Source organism: Scardinius erythrophthalmus, assembly GCF_964197995.2.
Source record: "Scardinius erythrophthalmus genome assembly, chromosome: 14".
In the NCBI taxonomy this organism is placed as follows: Eukaryota; Metazoa; Chordata; class Actinopteri; order Cypriniformes; family Leuciscidae; genus Scardinius; species Scardinius erythrophthalmus.
The window spans coordinates 25469318-25494059 of NC_138234.1; the positions used below are offsets into that span (position 1 = coordinate 25469318).

The 24742-nt window shown below is 39.3% G+C and overlaps 1 protein-coding gene across 1 annotated transcript; it reads left to right on the forward strand.

Moving 5' to 3' along the window:
• The first annotated feature begins 417 nt into the window (after positions 1–417).
• Positions 418–24352, forward strand: aspm (assembly factor for spindle microtubules). The gene is made up of 30 exons (XM_081385250.1): positions 418–1201; positions 1866–2009; positions 2806–4255; positions 4397–4465; positions 4553–4654; positions 4742–4888; positions 4997–5233; positions 6030–6097; positions 6224–6365; positions 6496–6626; positions 9738–9913; positions 10087–10232; positions 10314–10399; positions 10545–10757; positions 10941–11145; positions 11276–11418; positions 13091–13219; positions 13315–13509; positions 13983–18992; positions 19101–19250; positions 19485–19651; positions 19741–19900; positions 20463–20672; positions 20857–21006; positions 21702–21893; positions 22163–22355; positions 22437–22591; positions 22743–22919; positions 23691–23863; positions 23952–24352. The coding sequence occupies exons 1-30, from the start codon at positions 911–913 to the stop codon at positions 24052–24054; spliced, it is 10914 nt and encodes a 3637-aa protein (XP_081241376.1). The 5' UTR covers positions 418–910; the 3' UTR covers positions 24055–24352.
• Positions 24353–24742: the final 390 nt, after the last annotated feature.

Sequence of the window (24742 nt, forward strand, 5' to 3'; positions counted from 1 at the left end):
TTTTTTGTTGTTGGTGTTGAATCTGTCATTTAAATACTTTTGTGGTTTGTAACAGTTTTCAATTTTTTTTTTAATTATCTCTTTTTTTGTGTGAAAGAATGGTGGGACTATAAAATAATAATAATTGAATATTAAGAAAAATAGAAAAATATAATTTTTGAATTGTTGAAAAAAATTATAAACAGGCAAATCATATAATAACAAGAATAAATTAAAAATCACATTGGAGTTCTACACTTCCATAGGTTACTCCTAAAAAGTAAATAAACATATTAACATGCATACTACATTATATAGGCTTCATTTGCATATGATATATAAATTAGAATACATCTCCAGTTTAAATTTTAAATAGATAAATATTAGAAAAATAAAAAAAAATCGAAAAATAAAAAAAATCGCTAAAGCTAAGGAAATGTCAAACAAAATGTAAACAGACAACACTAAAATAGCTGCTGCAAATAAGTTTGTATTCTCGTAAAATTGTTTCATTTTGAGTATCTTATTTCGCAAACATACTTGCTGTGGACAAGGGCGTAAACGCAAAAAAAAAACATGTAACGTTAGGGCTCGCGTCTTTACACTATCAACTTTAATCATGCAACAAATGGCAAGTCAAGTCATGAGAGGCAGTGTTTGAATAACACAGCAATGTGCGTCAAACATCTTCCTGCATTGTGGGCGTGTGTACAGATTTTTAAAGGAATCCTAGAACTTTGATTGGTTCGAGTTTGCTTTTCTCTCCAGTGATTGGACAATTCCATCCGCTGCAACGATCTGGTTGGCTGTCTGGTTTGTACTCAAATTCAAACGTGCGACTACGCACACTGGTTTTAAACGGCATTTAGTGTTGGTGAGCATCAATGACACATGGATTTATCGAATCGCCGTGCATTTATTTGAGTTAAACATGTCTTTTAAAATCGCGAAAGCGGAGTGTTTGGACTTCAGTCCAACTTTTGATTCTCATTGTAGTCGCGATAAACCTGGCAAGGAAAACAACAATTCAATCCCTGTGCTGAGTTTGCTTCAGTTTTCTAGGTCCCCTTTTGTGTCATTTGGGACGATCAAGTTGGGATCATCAAAATCTTTGCCTTTACGAATTGAAAATCCTACCGAGGATGCAACAACGACAGTCATAGTGGAGAAAATTTCAGCATCCAAAGGCTTTTCTGTTGATCAGGCGTCTTTTACAATACAGGTAACGTTAAGAGTAAACAAGCTTTGTGTCAAACCTAGTGAGCTCCCCAGCTAGACAACATTTTGGGAAGAATATTTGTGGATTAACGTTAAATGTGGTAATGAAATTTGGTGCACACTGCAGTTACGGTAAAGCAAAATAACTGAAAAAGTAACGTTACGTTAACGTTACCATAACTATTGTAAGTTATATGACTCCGTAATGTAACGTTATAGTCTTTTGAAGCTAATTTTCTGTGGAAAACAGAACTGAATTAAAGCCTTTATTCACACTGTTTGTGCAAATTCAAGATTGGTGTGTTGTAATTAATTAGAAAACACACGAGGAACAACGAAATTTAGCGTTATTGGATGTGAAACCTTATTTGACATCTTGGCACACTGTATTTAAATGTATGCAAATGCTGAACTTATCTGTGCAAGACTATGACTTGGAAAAGATTTTGTTCTTCACACAAAGCTATCATATAAATGGACCTTTTCTTATGCTGCTTTTTGTGAAAACAAAATTGGAGCTTGACTGCTCCAGTCCCTATACACTTTCATTGTGTAGAAAAGGGCTGCATGAACATTTGGCTAAATATTTCCATTTGAGCTCCCCCGATGAATGTCACCCATGTTTGGAACGGCATGAGAGTAAAAAAAGTGCATTCTCTGTTTTTCAGCCTGAGGACAGCATTATTTTAACTGTCACTTGGACACCAGTTGAAGAAGGTGGAGTTCGAGAACTCCTCAGCTTTGTTGCAAATGGTATTGTCAAACATCAAGCGATATTGCTTGGAAAAGCAGAGGCGACAAAAAAGAAAAAGGTAATTTGTGTGTGTTTATACAAGACTGGTCAAAAGTTTGGAAACATAATTTAATTCTGTGATGCAAAGCTGAATTTTCATCAGCCATTACTCTAGTCTTCAGTGTCACATGATCCTTCAGAAATCATTCTAATATGCTGGATTGGTACTCAGTTATTATTATCAATGTTGGAAACAGTTTGCTGCTTAATATTTCTTTTGAACCTGTGATACTTTTTTTCAGGATTCATTGATCATTTTAAATGGTGGTGTATATTGTTACAAAAGATTTCTATTTTTTAAAAAAGATGCTCTTCTTTTTTTAACTTTTTATACTTCAAAGAATCCTGAAAAAAGTATCACAGGTTATAGAAAAATATTAAGCAGCACAACTTTTTCCAACATTGATGATAAATCAGCATATTAGAATGATTTCAGAAGGTTCATGTAGGCTAACACTGAAGACTGGAGTAATGGCTGTTGAAAATTCAGCTTTGCATCACAGAAATAAATTATATTTTAATAAATAGAAAACCATTTTTTGAAATTGTAATAATATTTCACAACATTACTGTTAAATAAAATAAATGCAGCCTTGATGAGCAAAAGAAACTTGTACTTCTTTCAACATATAAAAATAATGTTTCCAAACTTTTGACCAGTACTGTATAGCCTATGTTTTTTTTTTTTTTTTTATATATATATATATATATATATATATATATATATATATATATATATATATATATATATATATATATATATATAGTGTGTTTGGTATAATTTGAGTACATGCAAAACTTTTTTTCTTCTTCAGAAAACCCTATGGGATTCAATTAAATCCAAGAAGTGCGTCCCGGCACCCTCAAAAGGGAAGAAAGTGGCTTCAATGCCAATAAAGGCTGCAAATAAGACATTTCATGTGTCTCGTCAGTCGCAATACAGAAAAGAGAGAATGTCCAACCCATTGTCACCATTGAATCATGAACGGTCTGGCTATGGTTCCAGTGGCACTAGGGCAAATCTGCCATCCTCCACTCCTGAGATGTCAAAACCGGCTTTTGTAACAGAAAATTTTGATGATGTGCATTTGCAAAGAAACTCGCCAGTGGTCGTCTTAGTACCAGCAGAGAGATTGTTTGAAACGCCTGGTAAAAAGAATGTGCCTTGTTCACATAAACCAGAGAGCAGAGAAATTAAAAGGCTTTTGAATAAAACGCTCTCTCCTGCTAGCACTCCAGAGAGGTTTGGAAACGCATGCTTTCAGAGTCCACTTCCCGTGATTGGAAAAAATGTGCGAGATGAAATTCGAGAGCTAGAGAAACCTTCTCTGTCTGTAAAAGATGCTCTGGATGTAATAGGATCAGATCTATCGTGTGCGGTGAGCCCACCTAATGCTTGCTCAAGCTTTGATTTTTCTGATTCTCTTGAGTCTGAAAAAACGAACCCAGTAACATCATTCAGAGCGACTGCTGTCATTTCGCCACCAGTTGAAGTGGCTCACCCAAGGTTGACTTTCTGTGTGAAACCCAACCAAGTCATGGACGTTGAATCAAATCACGATGTATTTAGGCTCAAGGCATTTCCTTTTAGCACTGCCACAGTGACCAAGACGAATAAAGTTGATGACACCCTTGTTCTTGATGGTCCCAAGAAGTTTCCTGTGAATTCAGTGACCAAAAGCAAAGCAGAAGCCTCTGTCAAGAGTCCTGGCTTGCGTAAGAAGAAAACCTCCAGGCGTAGGCTCTTGGAGAAGACCATGGAGCTCTCAGAACCTAGTAATGCAGAATCTAACACAAGTTCGCCTGACAGCATCTCCACACTACCTGTCATTAGCTTAGATTCAAGTCCAGATGTGGCACTAGAGTCCAAATTTCCCGTAACTTCAATGCCGGCTGCAAAAGTGAGGCTGACCTCATATGGATCCCCTCCTGAACAGCTTTTGTCCTCCATGCTACCTAAAGTTTTGCCCTCTGTTAGTAGCATTAGCAGTCCGTCAAGCGGTCCGGATTTGGCACCCGGAATCGTCTCTGAAAAAGTGCAACCAGGTCTTTCTCAGGACCAGTTTCCTGTACAATCCTGGACATCCGTGCAGAGTAAAAAGAGAAAAAGTGATGAGTTTTTGCGAGGTCACTCAGAGGATATGTCAAACGTCCAAGCGAAAAAGCGTGTTTTTGTTCCGGCACATGCGACAGAGCTTAAGAAACCAAGCCAAGAAAGAACGTTCACTTCAAGGTCCACATCTGGACAGCAACGAAAAGCTATAGGTAAGTCAAGTTTACTCGTCTTCATGCATTTCATAGGACATGTAGGTGATGAATCTAGTATGTAAGACACATACTGGTACATTATTTGAGATGTTTGGACGAGTTGAGAATGTTTTAAATAAAATCTCTTTTTCCGTAAAGCTCCACCAAGCTCCAGAAAGTTCACAAAACCTCAAGCAAAGAAATCCTTATCAAAAACAACTCAAAAAGGTAATAAAACATTCTTGAAATACTTTGATTAACTTGTCCTATGTTTAGTATGACCAATGATACATTTTAAATGTTTCACTGATGTAGATGGACAGTCTGTGAAGTCACTGAGCAGTTCGACTCGAAAGCCTGCGAGGATAGTGGCTGTGGCGCAGGCCAAACTGACCTTCATGAAGCCGACACAGACGGGTATGTTTTTACTGCATTTATATCATCTTTTTTTTTGTGTATGTGTTTTTAAGTGGCATAGTTGCTGAAGTTTTACAATCTTGACAGCCATACCAAGGCACCCTATGCCATTTGCTGCAAAGAACATGTTTTATGATGAGCGATGGATTGAAAAGCAGGAGCGAGGCTTTACCTGGTGGATGAATTATGTTCTCACTCCTGATGACTTCAAAGTTGCAACTGAAGTTACCAAAGGTGGGTGCTTTTGTTTTAGTTCTTTGTATTTTGTGTATTTTGTCATTTTAAGTTAAATTAATTTCAGCTGCAATCTTGTAATGGCTTTCTCTTATCGTTTCTTCGTAGTGAATGCCTTGTCGTTGACTATGGGGAATGACAAATTCAACATACCCAAAGCACCAACAAAAGAAGAGTTGTCTTTTAGAACTTACACAGCCCGTCAGCGGCTAAACCGCCTTCGGCGAGCAGCTTGCAAGCTATTTACATCAGACACCATGGTGAAGGCCATCCAGAGACTGGAGCTGGAAGTAGAAGCCAAGAGGCTACTTGTGCGAAAGGACAGGCATCTCTGGAAGGACATAGGTATGAGATAGGGGTGTGCACGAATAGTTGAATATTCGATCTGTAATTATTATTCGAAAAAGTAAAATTCAAATAGTATTTTTATACGTTGCTTTCCTGGCTGTAAATGCTGTGAATAAATCCCAAGCACTAAAACTCCCAGTTATAATTACATATTAATGTATTTATGGTATTAATAACACTGGGTGGCGCTGTGGAATGTTGTATTTGATCACAATATCATCGTCTGCCTCACGAAGTTTGGAATTACTTGGTTAATTAATGATCTTACAAAATGGAATTACTTTTGGTCAAATTAATTAGTGAAACTGAGTTATAATATCACCACAACAATGAGAAATCACATGAAATCCAGTCGAATGATGAAAGATGGCTCTGTCCATCACTGCAGTGAAGTGCACCTGTCCCCCGAGTGAGCCGAGATGATATCTTATCAGAGTGGTTCACAACCCTTTTTTTCCACTAGGCCACACTATTGTCCAACTACAAGTCTTTCAGGATTCTTTGAATAGAACGTTTAAAAGAACAGCATTTGTTTAAAATAGAAATCTTTTGTTTTATCACTCTTCACTTTTGATCAATCTGTCCTCGCTGAGTAAAATTATTACTGGTAATTAAAATCTTACTGACCCTTTTGAATGGTATAATATATTATGTATTTTTATTATATTTTTTTCCTTTAGGGTGCTTGATGTTCTTTACAGCTGGTGTCACTCTTATGTGAAAAAAAGTATTTAGTGGGCTTAAGTTTCTTCTTTGTTAATCTTATTTTTCACCTTTTATTTTCATTTCACAGGTGAGCGTCAGAAAGTTCTTAACTGGCTGATATCATACAATCCACTTTGGCTAAGAATCGGACTTGAGGTATTTATTTCTGTTTGTGAAAGCATAATTTTAATTTGTTTGCTTGCTAAAAATATATACATTTTAAGTCATTAGCTATATTATGATTTCATGTATGCCACATCTTTTGCCCAATCCTTGTTTCAGACTATCTATGGAGAGCTAATATCACTTGAAAGCAACAGTGATGTCATGGGACTGGCCATGTTTATTCTTGGACGTCTGCTGTGGAACCCAGACATAGCCGCTGAGTTCAGGCATGCTAAAGTGCCCAATTTGTACAAAGATGGTAATTTAATTTCACTAAGTTTTTTTTTTTTTTTTTTTTTTTTTTGTGTGTGTGAACTATTTTTTTTTTTCTATTTTATTGTTGTAAATATTGTCTATAATAACAGGTTCTTTTTTTTTTTTCTCATCAGGCCATCAGGAGGCACTCTCCTGCTTCACTCTAAAGAAACTAATACTGCTGGTCTGCTTTCTGGATAAAGCCAAAGAGTCCAGACTGATCGAACATGATCCTTGTTTGTTCTGCATGGATGCTGAATTTAAGGTGTGTGGTGTCTCACGATTAGGGTTGGGTATTGGTTGGGTTTTATCCGATACCAGTACCTACTCGGTATTTTTCAAACGGTTCCGGTGCTTAAACGGTTCTTGAAACGGTACTTAAGAAAACTAAACTGCACACACTTTATCAAAAAAATAATACCTCTGTGTGTGTGTGTGTGTGTGTGTGTGTGTGTGTGTGTGTGTGTGTGTTTTGTTTATATTACATTATGGGAACCAAATGGCCCCACAAGGATAGTAAAACCTGAGATCACCTCCATTGTGGGGACCAGCCAGCGGTCCCCATGAGGGAAATGGGTTAATAAACATACTAAATTATATTTTTTTGAAAATGTAAAAATGCAGAAAGTTTTCTGTGATGGGTAGGTTTAGGGGTAGTGTTAGTGTAAGGGGACAGAATATACAGTTTGTACTGTATAAAAACCATTACGTCTATGGAGAGTCCCCACAAAGGTGTGTGTGTGTGTGTGTGCGTGTGTGTGATTTTCTGAAAAAGATTTTCTGATTTCTGATTAAATGAAAAATTGTGCCGTTTAAAAGGCTACTGATGTAGCACAAAACACTTGAGTTAAGATCAAAATTTTGTCTTCTCATATTATGACTTTTACAAATCAGAGAAATATCTGACACTGAGCAGAAATATTTAACACACAGTATAGCCATATAAATATACTTGATATTGATATACTTCATACTTGATATGCAAGATTTGCAGTTGGCATTAAAATACTAGACTAACCCGAAGAGGAACACTGGCAGCTGAACTTGAACTTTAGTCAAGCGTGTCAGAGGTTTTGGGTTCTAATCCGCATTCGTAGTTTTTTTTTTTTTTTTTTTTTTTTTATAAACCGATTATGCTCATCAGTGGTTGTATATCAAGCAGGGACACTTTGTGTCCATTGTATTTTGAGATTTCATCAGAACGAATAGATATGAGGCGCCGTCTAGGGCTTAAATCAAACTTCATTCACGCACATACTGTATGAAACCCTTGCATACACATGTACTAGGTAGTCACACATAGGCTACATGTATACTGCTGAATGCTCAAACTAATACATATGAAATGCACAACTTCTAAAGTCGCTCACGCACACACACGCAAACTCTACACACACGAGACGCGCGGAACTCTCCGCGCACATACTCATCTGAGACGCGAGCGCGCGCGCACACACACACACACACACAAACAATCCACGCACATAATCATATAGACGGCGCCTCGTAAATAGATTGTTTTCCGCAACGTATTGAAGCGCGCGTCCGAGTGAAGACAAGTGTGTGCGCGAGCCAAGAGAAAACACTGTAGCCTATCCGCGCCACTGATCGCAGCGGCAACGAGCACTTTGATCACTTGATTTAAAAAACACATTTCAGCGCTAGATCTCTTATTTAACAAACGAACTAAATGAATGCTCTGCTGGTTAACTGGAGATGTTTTATTATTGGATCATTCGTGCCGCGAGATGTTTTATAGGGGGCGGTAAAAAACATCAGGCACCGAAATCAGGCACCAAAAGTTTCGTTCTTATTCGGTCTGGTTACTACCGTTTACGTCGGAACCGGTTCCCTTTTGGAACCGAGTTTCGGTACCCAACCCTACTCACGATATTTGCATGATATCAGCATGAGTTGAGTTTGTGGCAAAACCTTTTACAGTGCTTGTATTTAGAGATGCACCGATTACAATTTTCTGGGCCGATTCCGATTTCCGATTTTTCATTAAGTTTGACCTGCCGATACCGATTTTAGCCGATTCCGATTTCATTTTTTCTAACCACTTTACAGCACACACAAATTTATTTTATATAATTTCTGTAATAGAACATTTTACAATTTGCATAGTTCACACACATCTAAAGTGCAGTGTTGTGGAAGAACCATTTCCTTTTCACATTCAATATCCAATAATTTTATATGTATTTAGCAAACAAAACGTCTGTATGAAAACAGGGAATGGCAATAAAATAATATATGAATAAAAATAAAATAAATATAGCCTTGCAGTATAAAGATATTTCTCAAAGCACACACACACACAGGCCTATTGCAATCACTTCAAACTGAATAATAAAACAAGTTTAAATGGGTACATTTTCTATAAAAATATTAGTCTTTGTTTTCTTTTCTGACATAGCCTACTCCAGTTCTTGTTAAAACACGCAAATTCTGTGCATTTTGGGCACTTTTTTTGTGAAACTCTATTTAGGCTATTTTCAACCAAAAGTGTGATTTCCCTTTAATTGAGCGCGAGCAGTGCAGCAAATAGACTAGGCGCCGAAACACGCGCTTCACTGCTCGCGACGCTCCTGCTTGACGCTCGCGACGCTCCTGCTCCCGTTGTGAATGCACTCATATTGATTAACATATGCACGCCGAAAAAAAAATACGCGCTTGCGGTCTGAACGGACGTAATTCACGAGGTTTTCTACATGTGCTCCGTGTGCACGTGTGATGCTGATGTTGCGCAATGTTAATCATGCGGCGCCCGAGTGCATTTGACCGGTTTAAAATCGGCATTTGTCAGACTGACCGGCCGGTCGCCGGTTACGGCCGATCACGTGAAAATCGGCCAATTCCGATCAATCGGTGCATCTCTACTTGTATTATATTGTTCTGTCTTTTACTGTATATGATAATTCATACTTAGAAAGTAGAACTGAAGTGACATTCATTAGATGATGATTAGTGTTGGGTTGTCACGATTCAATATCGGGTTTAATTAAATTCCGTAAGTGGCGCATTCCATGGGCGAGTATCCATGAACTGCATTATTAGATGGTTTTCTAAGGCTGCAAATATATTTAAACAATAAAGAATTCATAAAATACCATAGCATAGTGCTATCATTTATAAACCAACATTAACAGGAGAATACATCGGGATGTTTCAAATTTCAAAATAACAGTTTAAACCCTTGCTCTGAGTTTGGATGTTTTGATTTCCACATGTTCTTGTTAAATATGTTACAGTGGCTGTAGCATTTCTATTGTAAAAAAGTGGCCAAATGTTATAGATTAAGTGGACATTTGAAATGTTTTTGGCCAATATTAAACATGGATATGATCATGCTGTATTTTTTAATCCCCTGCAGTCAAGCAAAGATCTGCTACTGGCGTTCTCACGAGACTTCCTCAGTGGTGAAGGCATTTTGTCACGGCACCTCAGCCACTTGGGCCTAGCAGTATCCCATGTTCAGACTCCTCTGGATGAGTTCAACTTTGCTGTGAAGAATCTTGCTGTTGACCTGAGATGTGGCATTCGTTTGGTGTATGTTTGATTAAAAAAAACATTTTTGCATGTTTATTGTTCAAGAATCAGAATAAAGTGTCATGGCTGTTGTGATCCTAGCCAATGTTTAGAACTGACATAAAAATAAATAAAAAAAGCTTTCAAATTCCTATGTTATATAAATAAATCTTGACTTAATGTTTAATCTTCAGGCGTGTCATGGAGCTCTTTAATCTGGACTGGACTTTATCTAGAAAGCTGCGGATACCTGCTATTAGCCGCCTGCAGAAAGTGCACAATGTTGATGTTGCACTACAGGTTCTGAAAGACAAAGGTGTTGACCTTAAAGATGAGTATGGTGAGTGATTAATCTAGTAATTCTTTATGAAACGCTTCATAATCTGGACAAAGCACTAAATTTGTCCTCATTTTCTTGAAGGAGCGAACATTGACTCCAGAGACATTGTGGATGGACATAGGGAAAAGACCCTAAACCTCCTGTGGAAAATCATATTTGCCTTCCAGGTACTGACCTGGGCTGTGTACCATCATATTGTCTAGCACAATTTTTTGGGTTAAATCATTAGGATAACTGATACTCATGTTTATCTTCTGAAGTTGTATGCGTTTAATGTGTATTTCCTTAAATATTATGAAACTTTTGTCATAGGTGGAAGTGCTACTTGATGAGAATCAGCTCAAAGAGGAAATCAGTTTCCTCAGGAAAACCTGGAGAACGAAACAGAAACAGGCTTCAATAATGGCTAACAAAGGTGTTGCCGTGACAAGAATGAAGGCGAGACAAGCATTTGAACATCCCAGCCAGAAGGTGACACTTCTTCTTGACTGGGTCAATGCTGTTTCTGAGTTCTACAATTTAAAGGTAAGTCACATTACAGAAATTGTTTGCTCATGTATTCACTGTTATGTTGTTCCAAACCCATATTTTGTCTTTTGGAATCAAGTATTGCTGAGAAAGGTGTAATAATTCTCCTGAAAAACGTTTGTATGATAACCTGCAAAGGATCCTTGTTTGAACTATATCTCTCCTCAATTATTTTTGCAGGCTGAAAACTTCACGGTGTCATTCTCAGACGGTCGTATCCTGTGCTACCTCATTCATCATTACCATCCTGCTCATCTTCCTGCAGAGGAGATACAACAGAGAACAACGCAGACCATTGAATGTGGCCATCGCGGCAGACTGGAGCTCAATAACTCCTCAAGTGACTCGGACTGCTCTTTTGAAAATTTGCCCACAATGCAAACTGGTACTTTTTTTTTTTAGCAAATCACAGAATTATTACTTTTAGGTGAACTAATCCTACAATAGTTTGGTAGTTTGTACAGTTTATCACTGTAAAATATCTTAGATCTGTTTGTTTTTTGCCTTGGGTTCAGAATCCCTGTCAGTGGACTACAGAGAGCTGCTTGAGAATGAGAGATGTAACTTTCATTTGGTGAACGCTGCCGTGTCATATCTTGGAGGGGTGCCTGCTATGATAAATCCAGAGGATATGTCCAACACTATTCCGAATGAAAAGGTAAAAACATTTTATCCCTGTCCACTAGAGCTGCATTCTATATATGTTCGAGGTCGAGGCCAGCATTTATCCCCTATAAAGTTACCATAAACTTCGCAGCTTTAAAAAACAATCATCATTCCGAATGCCAAAACATGACAGCCAATACGAGTCAGAGTAACGTTAGGGCAGAAATGTTTTCAAAGTCTTTTACACCGCGAGTCTGACAAACTGGACACACTGCCGAACAAAGAGCCGCAGGTCGGAAAGCAAGCCTGAGGTAAGTTAGCTTACAATGTTAACTGTCCTGTCAGATACAGACAGCGATGTTGCCAATGTCATTATTTTTTATTTTGACATAGAAGTGGGCGAGATAATATCGCGAGCGGGCACGGGCGCCGTGAGCGCTGAGCGAGCAGGAACAAGTAGCCTATTCATTGCGCGGCTCGCCAAGCTTTAATTTGTGGCTCGCAGTTGCATGGCGGTAAATAATACGGTGATATGATAATGCATTCACTAGAGATATTTCATAAAAACATTAATAACAAGTAGGGCTTTAACATAACCCGTTAAAAACTCAAAGTGTCAGCTCTATTACAAATTATTTCGATCGGACTGAAAGGGGTGGTTTATCGAGAGAACGTGAAAAAACTTGATCGATTGAAAACCGAAACTGAAAGGACGACGTATGACGCGCTGAACAAGCTGTTCTCCTGATTAATAAAGTGTCATATAAATGAATATCCTTTCATTCTATAATTCTCCTTTCACTCAGCATCTGTGAAGTGAAGCAGGACAACGGCTCACCAGTCCTTGTTTCAGATTATCATACAGACGACTGGTTTGGGGCATTTTTAATGCGTGATAAATAGTAGCCTAGTAGTAAATAGTTTTTTTTTCTCTGAGACCCGATGAAATACGTGTTATATATGCCGCATCCTTCTCACCTTTTTTACCCCTGACCTGTTTTCATGCCTGAATTAATCATTAATAGACAATTAAAATTAAGTCAATTGTCGCCACCTACTGGTGTAATGATGTCATTCATACAACCTTTATTAGAAGCATCAAGTTACTTTAAAAGGTGATTTACTCCTTATTTTGATCACTACCATGGACATCATTGTTCATATTCGAACTATAAAGTTTTATCCCAGTACCTCTGTTTTTTTTTAACACAGAAATAATGATACTGTGTGGTTAAATACTTATTGTGAATCTGTTTCATACCTATACATGACAACTGCTCTCTCTGGCTCAGCTGCTGTGCCAACACAGATTTGAATGTTCCGCTGTGATTGTACTTGTCAAAAGTTTAATAGACATATCCGAATTATTGTCATTTAGGAATAATATAATAATTCGTTACATTTATATAGCGCTTTTTCTGAGACCTCAAAACGCTTTACATAGAAGGGGGGAATCTCCTCAACCACCACCAATGTGCAGCATCCACTTGGATGATGCGACGACAGCCATATAGCGCCAGAACGCCCACCACACACCAGCTTACTGGTGGAGAGGAGAATAAAATCGCATGGGTGTTTGAATCGAGATGGCATTGGCAATCTTTTAACATTTAGCTTGTTAGGTTATCAGCAAAACTTACTAGTCGATTAAACTTTGAGGCTGAGTAGAAATACCTTCCATATGTATATTTAAAGAAACTGTGATTTGCTTATTCCCCCCACAGGTTGTCACATGTTACCTCTCCTTCCTTTGTGCCCGTCTTTTGGATCTCCGCAATGAAACAAGAGCAGCCCGAGTCATCCAGGGTGCATGGCGGAGATACAAGTTACAGAAGGACATTGAGCTTATTCAGGTAAGAGTATAAATTATCTACCATGTCAAGCTGCTTGGAACTTTGATATGCTTAGATTTCTTTTGCCTTAAATTGATTATGATCTTCATGCACAGCAAAAAAACCTGGCTGCCACTAAAATCCAAGCTATTGTGCGGAAGTTCATCTTGAGAAGAAGAATGATACGACAGAATAAGGCAGCCATCAAGATCCAAACATTCTGGAGAGGATACAGTGCACGGGAAAAATTGAGAGTGCTGAAAAAAGAGAGAGATTTTGCTCTTCAAAATGCAGCTGCAACTGTAATTCAGGTATGTTCGGGATTATGCTGTAAGTACTTTTGCTTATCTTATAAAAGTATATGTAGTATGTTATTTTTATGTTTGTTCATTTAATTTCTTTCTTGAATGCTGTTAAAAACGCCTACTGTGGCTGAAAAAATAAAGCACTGTTTATTTCATTTGTATATTATGTTGTGTATATGTAATGTATATCTTTGTTCTAAATTTTTAATAACAAAGAAAATTACAGATTTTTATCTTCACCACTTTGGCCTAAATGTCTGCCATTCTTTATTTTATATTTTGTTAGCTTGTAAGGCTTTGTTTTTAAAAGTTTGGTAACTTGCAAAATAGTAAAACCGACATGAAAAACAATTGTGATAAAATCGTGAATCATGATATTCCTGAAAAGAATCGCGATATTTTTGCCATATCCCCCACCTCTAATTATTAGTATATAATTATGGTTATACTTCTAATCTTAATTGGCATTTTCTTCACAGAAAACATACAAAGCTTGGAGGGTTCAAAGTCTCCAGAAGAAAAACCGTGCTGCCTGTGTTATCCAAGCAGCTTTCCATAAATGGCATACAAAAAAAGTTCTGGAAAAAAACACTGCAGCCTTGCGCATTCAAGCATGGTACAGAATGCAGCGTTGTAAAACCCAGTACCTGGATATGAAAAGGAAAGCAGTCTGTGTTCAAGCATGGTTCCGAGGTCACCTTCAAAGATGCAAGTTTCAGGCTTTAAAGAAAAGGCACGATGCTTCAATTGTCATTCAGAGTGCATTCAGGGCCTACCTTGTCAGACAACAGATATCTAAAATGGAGCGAAATGCAGTCATGATTCAGAGGTGGTTCAGAGCCTGCGTGCAAAGGAAAGCAGACCAGAAGAGGTTTTTTGAGATTAAATCGGCAGTTCTGGCACTACAAGCAGCTTTCCGTGGATGGAAGGTCCGTAGATCTGTGGCTCACCGCCACCAAGCTGCACTTCTGATTCAAACTGCTTTCAGGCGGTTTATGGCTCAAAGGCACTTTTTGTGTTTGAAAAGATCCGCCATTGTTCTGCAACAGAGATACAGAGCTAAAGCATTTGGAGAAAAGTTACGACAAGAGTATATGGCTCTTAAATCCGCTTCAGTGACAGTTCAAGCAATGTGGCGAGGACGAGCTGAGCGGAAGAAGATCGGTCAACTCAACAGATTTGCCACAATCATTCAGTCAAACTATCGTAGATATGCGGCACAGACACGGCTTTTGGAAATGAAACGCGCTGTCATAGTCATTCAGAGGTGGTTCAGAGCCTGCATGCAAAGGAAAGCAGACCAGAAGAGGTTTTTTGAGATTAAATCGGCAGTTCTGGCACTACAAGCAGCTTTCCGTGGATGGAAGGTCCGTAGATCTGTGGCTCACCGCCACCAAGCTGCACTTCTGATTCAAACTGCTTTCAGGCGGTTTATGGCTCAAAGGCACTTTTTGTGTTTGAAAAGATCCGCCATTGTTCTGCAACAGAGATACAGAGCTAAAGCATTTGGAGAAAAGTTACGACAAGAGTATATGGCTCTTAAATCCGCTTCAGTGACAGTTCAAGCAATGTGGCGAGGACGAGCTGAGCGGAAGAAGATCGGTCAACTCAACAGATTTGCCACAATCATTCAGTCAAACTATCGTAGATATGCGGCACAGACACGGCTTTTGGAAATGAAACGCGCTGTCATAGTCATTCAGAGGTGGTTCAGAGCCTGCGTGCAAAGGAAAGCAGACCAGAAGAGGTTTTTTGAGATTAAATCGGCAGTTCTGGCACTACAAGCAGCTTTCCGTGGATGGAAGGTCCGTAGATCTGTGGCTCACCGCCACCAAGCTGCACTTCTGATTCAAACTGCTTTCAGGCGGTTTATGGCTCAAAGGCACTTTTTGTGTTTGAAAAGATCCGCCATTGTTCTGCAACAGAGATACAGAGCTAAAGCATTTGGAGAAAAGTTACGACAAGAGTATATGGCTCTTAAATCCGCTTCAGTGACAGTTCAAGCAATGTGGCGAGGACGAGCTGAGCGGAAGAAGATCGGTCAACTCAACAGATTTGCCACAATCATTCAGTCAAACTATCGTAGATATGCGGCACAGACACGGCTTTTGGAAATGAAACGCGCTGTCATAGTCATTCAGAGGTGGTTCAGAGCCTGCATGCAAAGGAAAGCAGACCAGAAGAGGTTTTTTGAGATTAAATCGGCAGTTCTGGCACTACAAGCAGCTTTCCGTGGATGGAAGGTCCGTAGATCTGTGGCTCACCGCCACCAAGCTGCACTTCTGATTCAAACTGCTTTCAGGCGGTTTATGGCTCAAAGGCACTTTTTGTGTTTGAAAAGATCCGCCATTGTTCTGCAACAGAGATACAGAGCTAAAGCATTTGGAGAAAAGTTACGACAAGAGTATATGGCTCTTAAATCCGCTTCAGTGACAGTTCAAGCAATGTGGCGAGGACGAGCTGAGCGGAAGAAGATCAGTCAACTCCACAGATTTGCCACAATCATTCAGTCAAACTATCGTAGATATGCGGCACAGACACGGCTTTTGGAAATGAAACGCGGTGTCATAGTCATTCAAAGATGTTACAGAGCCTTCAGAGATGGACAGAAAGTGTACTTGGAATACACTGAAATTAAAAGAGCAGCCATCGTGCTACAGAGTGCTTATCGTGGCAAGAGAGTAAGGCAAGAACTGGAGAAGAAAAACAAAGCAGCAACTTTGATTCAGTCTGTGATAAGAGCACATAGTTGCCACCAGCAGTTTTTAGCTCAAAAACGCGCTGCTGTTGTCATTCAGCGACACCATCGCGCTTTTGTACTTGGACGGTTGCAAAGAAGCCATTTCGTCCATTTGAGGCAGGTGACTGTGACTCTACAGGCCATATATCGGGGGTCCAAAGTGAGACAAAATCTGAGACGAGAGCATCAAGCCGCTACTATCATTCAAGCTCAATTCCGAATGCATAAAGTACGTATTGCCTTTATTGCTGCGAAGTGCGCTGCTATCATCATACAGCAGCAATACAGAGCCTACAAAGTTAGCAAATGCATTCAAGCTAGCTACTTGCAAATGAAAAATGCTGCTGTAGTTATTCAGTCAGCATGCAGAGGAATGAAAGTTCGCAACTACTTACGAAAATCGCACCAAGCTGCTACAGTGATTCAGGCACATTTCCGTGGACATTCCCAACTCAGAAAGTACCAGAGACAACAGTGGGCCGCATCAGTTTTACAGCGGCGATTCAGGGCAATGATGACTAAAAATGCTGTTATGAAGCAATATGGAGCCATAAAAACAGCTGCCATATGTATCCAGTCAGCTTTCCGTGGAATGATGGTAAGAAAGGAGATTGCAGAAAGGCACAAATCTGCGAAAGTTATCCAGAAGACGTATAGAGCGTACAAGCAACGTCGTGATTACCTTGCTCTCAGAACTGCCACCATCTGTATTCAGCAACAGTACAGAGCAATTGTAAGTGCAAGGGAACAACGTAAAAGGTATTGCTCCTTACGAGCAGCTGCCATCACTTTGCAGTCTGTGTACCGAGGGATGAGACTAAGGAAAGAAATCGATAGAAAGCATGAAGCGGCCACTGTGATTCAGGCAATGTACAAAATGTACAGAACTAGAGTGCCATTCCAAGCAATGAAACTGGCTTCATCGGTCATACAAAGGCAATACAGGTGCCATTTACTGAGAAGAGAGGCAAGAGATAACTTTTTAAAGCTGCGGCATAGCGCAACCGCAATTCAGGCTATTTACAGAGGAAATCGTGCACGCCGCGATATTGCTAGAATGCATTTTGCTGCCACAGTCATTCAAAGGAAGTACCTTACCTACAAACAAAGGAAACACTTTTTGTCCATCCGAGCAGCTGTAGAATTCTGTCAACGACGCTATCGATCCATTTTGATAGCGAGACGTGTTCGGAGAGATTATTTTGCTAAACGCCAGGCTGTTGTTGCAATCCAGGCAACTTTCAGGGGAAGGCAGGTCCGGCGACAGGTTCGGAGAGAGCAAGAAGCTGCAACGATCATTCAGTCTCATGTGAGAAAGCACATCTTCAAGTTGCGCTTCCAGCGACTTCGTAGGGCAGTGTGTACTGTTCAGCAACATTTCAGAGCTAACAAAATGATGAGGCAAGAGGTGGCAGCACTACAGAAACAGAAGAATGCTGCTTTGATTCTGCAAGCAGCCTATCGTGGCATGAAGTCCAGACAGACTTTGAAGCAAATGCATCAGGCTGCCACCAATGTTCAGGCAACCTTCAGAGCTTATAGTGCTCGTAAGAGGTATTTAGCCATGAAATGCGCTGCCATTGCCATTCAGCAAAGGTATCGTGCCGTAAATGCAACGAAACAGCAGAGAAAGAGCTTTCTTGAAATGCGTCAAGGTGCACTTGTTCTGCAAGCGTGTTATAGAGGTCTTAGAGTTCGGAGGAAACTACTTCAACAGCGTCAAGCAGCTGTCTTGATTCAGTCTTATTTTAGAAGGCACAAAGAAATGGTTAAGTACCAGGCCATGAGGCTATCAGCTATCATTATCCAGAGCTATTACAGGTCATACATCCAGGCTAGAGCAGATCGGGAGAACTATCTACGTTTGAGAAAGTCAGCTGTAGTCATTCAAGCAGCTTTTCGAGGACACTCGTTCAGGAGACATTTAGCAGAAAAACAAGAAGCGTCCATCATTATACAGGCTGGTTTCCGCATGTATCAGCAAAGGTCAGCTTTTAAGAGACAGCGATGGGCAGCCAGGGTTCTCCAGCAGAGGTACAGAGCTTTGAAACTTCGAGACGAGCATTTGAATAGATACCAGCAGGTGAGGAATGCTGCTGTATGCCTGCAGAAGTCTTTCAGAGGGATGAAGGGAAGAGAATTGGCCAGACGGACCAAGGCTGCAAGAACCATCCAGTCCTACCTCAGGATGTCTGTCCAAAGACATCATTTCATGAAAGCAAAGGCTGCAGCAATTGTTATTCAGTCTGCATACAGAGGCCATTGTGCCAGAGTTCAGCATGCTAGGATGCAAGCAAGCGCAGTGCTCATCCAGAAGTGGTACAGATCACGTAAACTGGTCCAGAAAGATCGGAATGGCTTTGTTGCTCTTAGGCAAGCTACGCTCACCTTGCAATCTGCCTTGCGAGGAATGCTGGCAAGGAGACTTACAAAAAGACGACAAGGTGCGATCAAGATTCAGTCTTTGGTGCGCATGCACATGCACCGCAAGCACTACGTGACACTCCGCTCAAGTGTCCTGAAATTGCAAGCTCATTACAGAATGTTTGTGGCCCAGAGAAGATACCGCAGTTTGCAGGCTGCAGCAGTTATACTCCAAAAGCATTACAGAGCTCATAGGGCAACAAAGGAACAGAGGTGCAGTTACCTGAAGACTCTCCAAAGTATAAAGATCCTTCAGGCCAGAGTACGTGGACACATTGAGTACAGAAGATTTCAGAGATTGAGGTCAAGTGCCATCACAATTCAGGTAATCACCATGCAGTTGTGTTCTGTCTTGTCCTTTATTTCAACTTGATTAACTTTGGAAATTCAACAGAAGTGATCAGAAGGCTTTTTATTTCTTGCCCTCAAACAGGCTCATTATCGAGGGATGATTGAGAGACGCAGGTTTCAGCAACTCAAGGAATCTGTTTTGGTTATCCAGAAGCATTACAGAAGTTTCCATCTTTGCCAGAGAGAGCGTGCACAGTTTCTTCAGCTGCGCAAGTCTGCTGTTGTGATACAAGTAAGCATGCAACAACCCTAAAGTCAAATTTGATTATACTTGTTATTTTTTATTTTTTTATTTCTCTCTCTGAAAATTTTCCCTGAACTCCTGTTACCCTGGTCTTGCAAAAACCCTGCTTCTGCTCTCAAGTTTCTTGCACACTTTTGTTTTTCTGCTCATGTTTCTATCTGATAATGGATTTAAGTTTGTGTATTTGATTTTCATGATTGGTTTGTCTCTGGTTAACATCAGAAAGCATTCCGGGCTTATCAAACAAGGCGACGGGCCTTGCAAACACAGGCTGCCCTGAAAATTCAGTCCTGGTTCCGAGGATGCCTGGCTAGACGAAACTACATCTTGATACAAGCTGCAATTGCAACAATTCAACAATGTATACAAGCAAGACGTCAACGTGCAAGGTATAAAATTAAAGGATATTTTATTCTTCGCTTCTGCTTGTAAATTGTCACAAGGAGTCACAACATGACTATTTGTCCTCCCTTCCAAGATTTCTAGCTGTACAGCACAGTGTCCAAGTCATTCAAAAACGATGGAGGGAAACTCTGATTGCCAGAGAACAGCGTGTTGACTTCCTGAGGTTTAGAAAATCTGTGATATACATCCAGGCGTTATGGAGAGGTCAGAGAGTGAGAGATTCCCTTCAAAAGGTAACTTTTCTCTTTGTGGGAAAATCTGGGAATAAACATATTACCCATTCCTATATAATAAATGTTTCTGTCCTTAAGTGTGCTTGGTCACAAACAAGCAGTCACATTTGATTTATACTGACACCTAGTTGTGTAGATGTAGCATTACACAAAAGTAAAGTTTTGATTTCTGAGAAGTTGTGCTTTAAATATCACACTGTTTTGCAACCAGTTTGTGTAAATTCCAGTAAGCAAAATAGACTGAATGATGAAATCACTCAGTAAATACACACTGACTAAAGTTTACCATTTGTAAATATAAAGATTCTGGGAAACTGTTTTCAAAGTCCATTTTTATTAATCAGGGGTTGTTGACATTATACTGTGTAATTTTGCTTGTGTTGCCAAGCATTTTTTTTGGTCTGTTCGGCCTTGACTTTATTTATTTATTTAAAATTGGGTCAATTGCCCGATTTAATTTTACTTTAACTTCCAAAGAACCAATGAAGCTATAGAAACTATCCTATTGTTCACAATAGTATCTCAACATAATTTTTTTTTTGTCTACCAACCTTTATTACAGCAAATAACAGCTGCTGTGAAGATACAATCAGCTTTCAGAGGCTTTACCCAAAGACGACGGTATCACCAACAGAGAGCTGCTGTCTTAATTCTACAGCGCCGTTTCCGAGTCTTGCAGCTTGCCAGAGTTGAGGAAGAAAATCTAAGACGACGACACAATGCCGCTGTTTATCTTCAAGCTATGTGGCGTGGTTGGCTTGCAAGACAACGGGTAAGTTGACATATGTACGGTTGTGCACAAGTAATTGACTATTGAAGTACTCGTTCTGCAACCAGCTAGTTGGAGTAGATTACTTAATGCCCATCCCTGATTCAAAGTTTCATGAATCAATTGAGGTGGACTGAATTTGCTAAAAGTTACTAAAAGTTTGAGTATTAACTTTTTTCCTTTATAGGTAAAAGAAATGGCTTGTGCTGCAAGACGGCATCGTTTCACAGCTGCCGTTTACCATCATCTCTGCGCAGTAAGGATTCAGAGAGCTGTGCGAGCGCACTGGGCTCTTACATCAGCCAAGAAGAAAATGTCGTCGGTCCTATACATCCAGGTACATTTATTCCTCTACATGTTAAAAGGAAATCATTTCTTGATTACATTGGGGGCTTTTTTTTTTTAAATGGTGGGTGCCAGTATTTTGCGTGCATTTGGCCAATCAGCGTACACTTATGTCACTGGTAGTTCCTGTTGTGCTGGGTTAGACCCTACTCTGAAGTAGAAGCTAATTTAGTTCCCCTAAAGGCGTTTCCAGAACTAAAATCGTTCCAGTTCCTGTGGTGCGAACACGCCAAAAAGCGGGTACTTCCACCATTATTTCTTGGAACTATGTAAAGGTTCCTCGAGTGCAAAAGCCACTATTGACTGGAACAAACGCATGTAATTCCTTCAATAAAACACATTTTTCAATACTAAATGCAGTAAAATTACATTTACCCCTTCAACACAACTTATACTCTGGAGAACGTTTCTCACAAAAATATATGCATCCTCCACATGTCCACTGGTTTTAAAGTCACTAATAAGATTTAGAATGACCAAGAATCACGCATTCATCATTAACCATTTTATTGCTGTTTTATATGCATCATAAACTTGGGTAAATTGCTTTAAAAAAAGTAAATTGGATTTATTAGGCAGCGGTAACATCATGCAATAGAAGGTTAGCCACTAGCTTATCTAATATTTAGCCTAATATAAATACTCTTAATTTAACTGCATTTTCTCTTCCTCTCCCCAACTTTCTAGCAATGTTTTAAGGCAAAGCTGCAGAGAAAGAGATATCTTAAAGACCGAGAAGACATCATCAAGACCCAGAGGGCAGTGAGAACTTGGTTACATCGCCGCAACCAGGCTGCCGGTACTATCCAGTGTGCAGTCAGGAAGCTCCTCCTTTTACGTCGCAAGGAAAAGCTACAACGTGGAATAATGAAGGCACAGGTATGGTGTCTTAAATTAAATGGTGTACAAAGAAAAGACTTGATACATAATGCATGTACATTTTATAACACATTGAATACAGTATTACTAGATTGGATGACTTAAGTATTTTAAATGGATAATGTCACTTAAAATGGAACATTTTGTATTTTACTCATCATTTACTGTTTTTTCCAAACTAGTTTAACTTACTACTTTAGACCACACAGGGCGATGTTGGTCTTTTTCATACAGTGAAAGTGTTGCACAATGTGATTAACTGTTTTAAGGCACTCTGGAGGGGCCATTGTTCAAGAAAACATCATGACACAAGCAAAGTCGTTTCCATAAGGCGACGTCTCGGGGAAGTAAATCGAAGGGTGAAGGAAGAGGACAAGCTGTGTAATAAGACTACAACAGCGTTGAGCTACCTGCTTGGACTTCAGAATTATGCTTACATTCTTGCAGCCTTAAAACATTTAGGTAAGACACGGTTTTTAAGGATTGGAGGTGGATAGGTTGTTTCATAAAATGTTACCTAACGTTATCTCTTTATGGTTAAAGAAACTGCCACCAGACTTTCACCAGAGTGCTGTGAACGTCTTGTTGAAAGTGGAGCGACTCACACCATCTTCACTTTGATGAGGAGCTGCAACCGAAGTGTTCCTTCAATGGAGATCATCACATTATCCATTCAAGTTCTTCTCAACCTATCAAAAGTATGTTGCCTCATAATTAGGGCTGTTAATTAATAATTACAAATTTGTATCAATTATCTAATATGCTGATTTATTAACTGCATATTGCAATATTTGCTCAGCAAATTCAATTATTTTTCATTTTAAATTTTTTTTTTTTCATATTTTTCAGTACAACAGAACCATTGATGCAGTTTATGATGTGGACAACTCTGTAGAAACCCTCCTGGATCTTCTGCATATCTACCGGGAGAAAGCTGGAAACAAGGTTGCAGAAAAAGGTGGCTGCATCTTCACCAAAACTTGTTTTCTCTTGGTTCTCTTGGTCCAGGATGAAAGAAGAGCAATGGTGGGTGTTTTCTTAATAATAATAATTATAATAAACTTTTTTATATATATATATATAGGGGCTTTAAAAGTTGCTTTACAAAGTTCATACAAATCACATAAGCTAGCCATAAGACAATTTGTTTTAGGAGAAGATTTAAAAACACTAAAAGATTCAGCATGTCTAATCTAAAAGGGAAGAGAATTCCAAAGAGCAAAAGAAAAGGCCCGCTCACCCATAGAGCGCAATTGAGAACAGTTAAAAAGCCAGAATCGAAGGAGTGGAGATGTGTATATAGTGCATAGGTCACAAAATTCCTATATTTAGGCAAAGTTCATAGGTGTCATTCGCTAAATAAGTTACTTTTTAGGTTCAGCTATTTGTAAGCATGTGTACCTTCCACTCCAGCAGCAATCTTGCGGTTATGTAAGTCCTGGGCCATGCAACAGGAGGGTTGAATCCAGCAGATTTTATTCCGAGATAAAAACAGCAGTCCGGAGATTAAAGCATAATTACGCGTGCAATAATGTGAATGACAAGAGGGGATTTCAAAAGCTCCAAAACCCTGCTGACCACTCAGAATAGTCAGATAAACATTTAACAAGTAAAAATAATAATAATTGGAAATGGGTTCCAAAAAATTTAAGCTCAGCTTGTTCCTCAGTTTAAAAACAAAAACAAAAAAAACTAGTATTGAACTTTGACCATTCCTTTAGCAAATTTCATGAAAATTGTCATGAAAGCTTGCTCAGTATCATTGCATTTCATTGTTTTAATGCTCTTTTCAAACAGGAGGTCCGAATGCTTCCCAAAGTTTCGGATCGCATTCGTAGCATCTGCCGACTCACACTTCGAAAGTGCAAAATGGATGCTGAGAGAAACAAAGTCAAACAGAAAATGAACTCGTCTCTCAATGGAAGTTTCCTCCTCCAAGCCACCCCACGGAAGTCAAAACCAGTGAGCAGGTATGCAGTTATCTGCTATCTGTAAAGCTTTCTTGGCTTAATTTGTGTTGTAAGATACTGATCCCACCAACCTTTTGATTTCCCTCAGGTTTGCTCCAGACTGGGTTCTACGGCGTGACAAAATGAAGGACATCGTGGATCCTCTTTGCGCTATTCAGATGCTTGCCAACGCTCTGGCCATTGTGCCTTGAAAATATTGCAGCAAGAAAAAAGTTGTAAACTTGTGTGCCGCCAAAGTGTTTCATTGTTGCTCAAAATAGTGCACCCTGTTGGCTTTGTAAATATTGTGTTTATTTTTTATTGTGTATATATTTTTATTGCTTTGTTTTATCTCTAAATATTGTGGATGATGACTTTTCTTTGCACATTTTAGGGGCTGTGCTGTAAGATGGCACATGTTTGCTTTGAGATGCTGTAAATAAAAGAAGTTCAGTTCAGAATTTATATCTTTTAATGTACTGTATTTGAACATTAAAAATAACCACAGCTTTTCATGTCCTGGTGCCATATTTGACTGAAATAACGGTCTATAAGATTAGAACGCGAGAGTAAAGTATTAGGCCACTATACTTTTGAAAACATACACTACACTACATACCAGGTGTGTAGTGTTTTTATTTTATATACACAGATCCAAGGGAACCTGCTTCTCCAACAACATTGATGAACTTACCTAAATACTTCCCATTGGGGGAATCCCTGCCACCATTTTGAAGTGTGTTCCACTTTGTCAAGTGGGTGGGGAAAGTTTGTCCCTAATTCCCTCTGATCCCCTTTTGATTGAGGAAGTGAGTCTTTATGTACATTTCAAAAATCTCTATATCCCAAAAGTCAACTTGATTGGGACGTCAGCAGATCGTGCTTAACTGTAGTGTATGA